Source organism: Triticum aestivum, chromosome 1D, assembly GCF_018294505.1.
Source record: "Triticum aestivum cultivar Chinese Spring chromosome 1D, IWGSC CS RefSeq v2.1, whole genome shotgun sequence".
NCBI lineage: Eukaryota > Viridiplantae > Streptophyta > Magnoliopsida > Poales > Poaceae > Triticum > Triticum aestivum.
In genome coordinates this window covers 34,947,320-34,953,082 of record NC_057796.1, presented here as the reverse complement: position 1 = coordinate 34,953,082, position 5,763 = coordinate 34,947,320, and the positions used below count along the sequence as shown (strand labels likewise).

Sequence of the window (5,763 nt, the reverse complement as noted above, 5' to 3'; positions counted from 1 at the left end):
GGGGGGGGGGGGGGGGGAGGGGAGGGGAGATGAAGTAGAGGCGACATGGGCGATAGATGTAGGGAGCGGGAGTGGAGAAGAAAACATAACGCATGATGATGGAAAAGACAACTAGACAAGATGAAGGATGCGAGGGGATCGGCGTTGAACGCTGACCCAGGATTGGTCGGCTTTCCCTTTATTTTTTATCCTTCGGGTTGGTAACTACAAGCGGAACTGAGAATTCAAAACTCAAGCAAATAACTTTATTTATACTGCAGACTTTTTCAAATAAATTTTTAAAAGTTTGACCAACATTAATGTATATAAAAAATGCTCAAGCATCCACAACAACAAATAAATAGTGTACTAATTTGGTGTTGTATATGCAATATTTTCTATATTTAGCTTGACTTGACAAAATGTAGAATACACTACATTATTAAATGACGGGAGCACTAAAAGTTACTCCCTCCGCTCCACAATATAAGCCTTTTTATCTTAATGAGTTATCATATAGGAGAATTCGGCCACTACCTCTAAAGTAATTGTCTTTGTAGGCTGCCTCAAATCGGTGTTTTGTACGCAAAAGAATGATGGTACATTACAAACAAAGACATATATTTAAATAATTATTGTAAGTAATTGTGCTTTTGGCTCACCAATAAGTAATTAGAGGTGCAATCTTTGATTTGACTATGTGAATCATAGTAATGGGACAGCAGTACATCACTCTCGTACAGAGAGTTTGTAAGCGGGCATATCCCTTGAAATCACCTCAATCCAGTAGAGGTCATGACAATCGGCAGAGCCCGTGATAGCGAGCACCTGCGTCCTCACGCTCGACCGCAAACAAACGGGGCGTAAGTGGGTAGCCCAACGATGACACCTCGCAGTGTGCAGAAAATACAAGAGAGGAAGCAAACAAAGCAACGGAAAACCTGACAAGTAACAAGAAATTGACATTCTTGATATAATTCCTCATCAGTCCTTTGTAATATCCTACTTCGCAGTCGATCTTCACTACGGTACAAGAAGCCGGGGACTTGAAAATCAAGCTCCCTGCAAAATGCAGGAAACGCCGTGGCTGTATCCTTATATGGGCACGGTATATATATGCAGATCATGAGCAGAACCTTTGGAAACTGTAGTTGCGTTGAGGTGCTGGGCATATGGCCGTTTTTTTCCCTCCCGAAAAGGGGATAACGCCGGCCTCTGGCCCATATCGCGGTGTCAGTCGCGATCTGCAGTATGTTGCTTGCATCCCTTGGGACCAAAATGCTGTGAAGTTTTGTGGACAGTCTTCCGGCACAATGCACAGAACCCTGTTTGGCATGACCCACAGGAGATGTGGTTATTGTTTCCAATCTGCGACCAAAGTAAACACATACAAATCATGAGGCGTTTGTGCTATTACGAATTATGGTTGCTTGTCTCAGATATCTGTATGAAAGAAAAGGAAAACATGTTCACGTTACCTTTGGAGTTCCTTTACCACATGTAGGACAAGGGTGACGATATCGTCCTTGAGGCAATGGGGCAGGAGCTGGAGCGTCCTCTACACGCCCCCTCCCTGGATTCATTCGCGCTTCCCATCTAAGTATTTCCTCCCGGGAAAAAAGATCGCATGCACCCGGTCTGAACGCAACACATGTTTCTTCTTTGTCAAGGCGCATATATATATGACAATGGGGGCAAAATATATCACTAAAAGAGAACTCACCTGAAATGCTCATATCCAACAATTGCAAAGTTACATTGGTAGCAGAAGTAATGCCCGCAGTTCGAACACGTCATCTTATTGCACCCCGATATCTTATATATAGCGATCTTGCATCGTGGGCACTGTTTTGCATCCCTCATAATTGCCTGGAGGCTGAGTACTTCATCTGTCAAATTCTGGTCGCCGCGTTCCTGCCTAGATTTTAGCCGTTCCTGCACCAAACAAAACAAAGTTAGTTTTCACATCGATCATTTAAAGACATAATAGATAAAAAATGACAGCAGATATGCAATTTTTTTATCTCCAGAAAGAATACGTTTTGCCCTCATTTTACCAAAGTTGGTCGAAATGCAAAATCCTCTTCATCATAGTCATCCAGAAAATGTAAATAGAAAAAAGAGAAGTACATGTGCATCGATGCTATAATATAAAACACTCCAAGCCATATCACTTTTCTAGATTTCTCATTTTCTCTGTTAGCTAGTGGATACTCCCTCCATTCCCGTTTATAGGGCTCAGTTTGGAAATCTCTCCAATCAAGGTAGATAGTGAGTGGTAGAATACATTTCATAGTCTACAAAAGTGCTTAATTAGTACACTCATTTTTCACAAAAAGTTGTGTTTACCGATGCATTAATTACAGTGCATGCATGAATCACCACCAAATGACTAATAACTTCAACTTGCGTTGGTGGGTTTTCTCTTGATCCTTGCATGAAGTGATTAATGCACCTTGAAATCTGAACATGTGAAGGCAAGTACTAGAATTGAGACTCATAAATCAGAAAAACAATTTTTTTAAGATGACCACTATAAACCGGAAAGGAGGGAGTATATATTAGTAGTAATGAAACAGCCCCACAATTTAATTTAACCATATCCAAGATAAGCTAAATATATGTGAGATAAAGTTCTCCTACCTCCAACTTTCGAATTTTTTCCTCTGCGGTCATACATTGTTTCCCCACATGACGGTGAGATGTACAAAGTGTGCAGAAGCTGAATAGACAACTTGGACACACAGCATCGTTACTTTCATCCTCCAAGCAAGCAGTTTCGCACCTTGGACAATAAACTAAATCATTCATGGCATCGAGAGTTCTCTGAAGAAGCAGTTTTTCCCAACGTTCATACTCATCCTCCGCCAGAAGTGTTTTCAATATGTAAGGAGAAACAACACCTTCGCATTTTGTATCAGGACACGTCAACTTCAATACAGTTCCTTCCTTGACATGTATTTTGCAGTATGTTTGAATGCATTTCCGGCAAAAGAAATGATGGCATGGAAGTGTGACAAAATCGACACCTGTGAAGTAATAACCTTTTTAGAAAATGTAGCAAAGTAGTGAATTAAAATTAGAAGCAACAACAATTGAGATACCAAGGGTTAGCAAATTAAATGGAAAATATCTAAGTTGGACATGGCATGCATCATGAATACCCCCATTGCACTATAATTTTTATTGTATTACAAAAAAAAAGACAGTACCCTCAGAACAAAGGCAAAAAAAAAAAAAAATCATCTGAATGAGAATCTCTAATATGCCATCTATGCAATGGTGTTACAGGTGTAGTATGTAGTCAACTCAAAGAATAAGGATAATGCATGAGGTAATGGGGACTAGCCAAAATAGGCCATTGTTAATTACTCCCTCCGTAAGAAATATAAGAGCGTTTAAATCACTAAAGTAGTGATCGAAATGCTCTTATATTTTTTTACAGAGGGAGTATAACACAGCTCAAGACCTCTACAGTATAAGTCTCTATATAACACTACAAACAGCTATGCAGAAAACTAAGACTTACCAGGAAACTCGCTGAAGCATATCATGCAGTCATGAATATCATGTAAGAAGGCTTCATGACGCTTATCATCATCGTATCTCATAATCCTTGTAATTATAACATCAGGTGCGGAATCATCTCGACAAGCACGCTTATCCCCACCATCTTCATGACAGGTTAGATCACCCTTGCTTAAAATTATCTCATCAGTAAACCCTAGGTGAGAAAGTAAAGAGTTTTGGAGCCACTGAACCCACTGATATATTACTTCCATGCCCTGTTGCTCTTCCCAAATCATATCAAGCATTTGACATAATGATGAAATCTTCACTGTGTCCAGCCATTCGGTGGAGATAGTGAAAGAGGGAGGTTGATGACTCGGGTAAGACGAAGGCAGGTGGCATGTTAGCAGGATTGGAGGCAAATGCTCAACCCTAAACTTGTAAACAAGATTATCCGAGGCATTGCCATCACATGTTTCCCCATAATTTAATGTTCCGGTACCATAGTCGAGCCTTGCCGAGACATCTATACCATCATCCGGTATCTCAATATGCACATGAACCTGTGCAACAACATTGACATATAAAAACCTTAATTTCCCTCACTAGCAAGAATTAATATGGCTGGAAAATTAATAATTGTGATGGACATACCTGGAAAGACCGTCGACCTTCTTTTTTGTTTAAAATGACTATGCTGTCTCCGAAAATTGCTTCCAAGGCAAATATCTGGGCATTAAGTTTAGTTTGTATCAGACACAAAAAAGTGATCACCATATATACATACTTTCGTGTATTTGAGAAAAAAAAACACATGCCCAATTTAAAAACAACAGCAAAATAAGAATGAGAAATCAGCACAAAAGCAGGCATGGTTTAACTGTTCTCTGGGTGTGCAAAACACAACAAAAATGTCATTATGAGCGTAGGCCAGCTACTTCACACACAACATGAAAATATAATTCCAGACCTCACAATCGGCCCTTAAAAATTACTCAACTATAGAATCATAAAGTACACTACGGTGATCTAATATGGAATGTAGTCATTTAATTTATTTATTTCCATGAAGCTAGCTACTCAGCTATGCTTTGCCATCTACAGTACTGAAGAGCAAGATGATGCATCCCCGAGTCTGAAAGAAAGAGAGAAAAGAAAAGTGAGACATCACCTCGTCCTCCTGCATCTGATGGTTAGCGCGCAGCTCCTCCTGACTCAACTCCATGTGAATCCCCGCCAGCTTCCTTGCTATTTCTTCCTCCACGAGAGCATCCTCAGCGGTGGCGGGGACGTCCACAAAGGCGTCGTCGTCGGACACCTCGGCGGCGCGGGAGCGGGAGCACTCGGGGGCCTCCGCGGGGACGGGGTTAGGGTTTAGGGCCTTCCAGTGAAGCTCCGGCGCGGGCGCCACACATCCAGGGCCTCCCCTCGGCTTCCAGTACTTCCGCGGCATTGCCGTACGTCCAACGGCCTTGGTTGCTACCGACTACAAGAATCGTTTTGCGGCGGCTCGGCGACAGTGCGGCCCCGAATTTGGCGCCGGCTTGAGGACAATGAACCGCGCACGGGGAGGTCGATTAGAACAACGTTGTTGCGTGCTTGCACCTTTTGTATCGGAGAGACTTGCGAGCGTTTGATCGGGATTATGGTAAGATTTACTGCTTGAGATGTTGTATAAGTCTGTTTATGTTCGTTCGGACTCCTTTATTTGTTTTCTTTTCAGACCTTGAGTGTTGGAAATATTAGCACTTTCTCAATGAATCTAATCCACGAGTAGACAGTAAACATGGCAAATACAGTATGCATCTCATACCGATACCTAAGCATGTGAGCACGTACAGTACATAGAACCGAACCATCTATGAACAGCATATATATGGCTAGCACATGAACAAGCAAACAGGGGATGAACGAGTCATACCGGTTGGCCAGGCAAACGCGGCGGTGGTAGCAGCAGCCTCGGCATCAGCCAAGGCCTTCTTTTTGGCGACTTCGTCGTCAGCCATGGAGTCGATGTAGAGGAAGTAGTAGAAGCAGAGGCGGACGAAGACAGGGACGGATCGGGAGCAGTCGCGTCGAGATGCTCCCTAAAAACCTTATTGCCGTGCTCCCGGGTAGGATCTCAAACGACAGGGTTCCGGAGGCACCTGCTCTCCCGACCAACCGTGCACGCGGTCGTCGGGATGGGATCGCCGGAGGCAGCACAGTGAGAGGAACAGTAGATGACGGCTAGAGTTGTACGAGAGAGAGAGTGAGTGAACTGAGTTAGGGTTC

General features: G+C 42.7%; 1 protein-coding gene across 1 annotated transcript; it reads right to left on the bottom strand.

Moving 5' to 3' along the window:
* Positions 1–647: 647 nt before the first annotated feature.
* Positions 648–5,049, bottom strand: LOC123164269 (E3 ubiquitin-protein ligase RNF14-like). The gene is made up of 7 exons (XM_044581684.1): positions 4,661–5,049; positions 4,144–4,218; positions 3,509–4,052; positions 2,623–3,008; positions 1,703–1,914; positions 1,458–1,617; positions 648–1,347 (listed from the first exon to the last, which is right to left on the bottom strand). Exons 1-7 carry the CDS (start codon positions 4,940–4,942, stop codon positions 1,213–1,215), a joined length of 1,794 nt encoding a protein of 597 aa, XP_044437619.1. The 5' UTR covers positions 4,943–5,049; the 3' UTR covers positions 648–1,212.
* Positions 5,050–5,763: the final 714 nt, after the last annotated feature.

Coding starts and splice junctions, on each gene's coding strand:
- LOC123164269 (XM_044581684.1), bottom strand. CDS start 4,942: ATGCCGCGGAAGTACTGGAAGCCGAGGGGAGGCCCTGGATGTGTGGCG. Junction 4,053..4,143: donor AAGGTCGACGGTCTTTCCAG/GTATGTCCATCA, acceptor GTTGTTGCACAG/GTTCATGTGCATATTGAGAT. Junction 1,618..1,702: donor GTTGGATATGAGCATTTCAG/GTGAGTTCTCTT, acceptor TGTTGCGTTCAG/ACCGGGTGCATGCGATCTTT.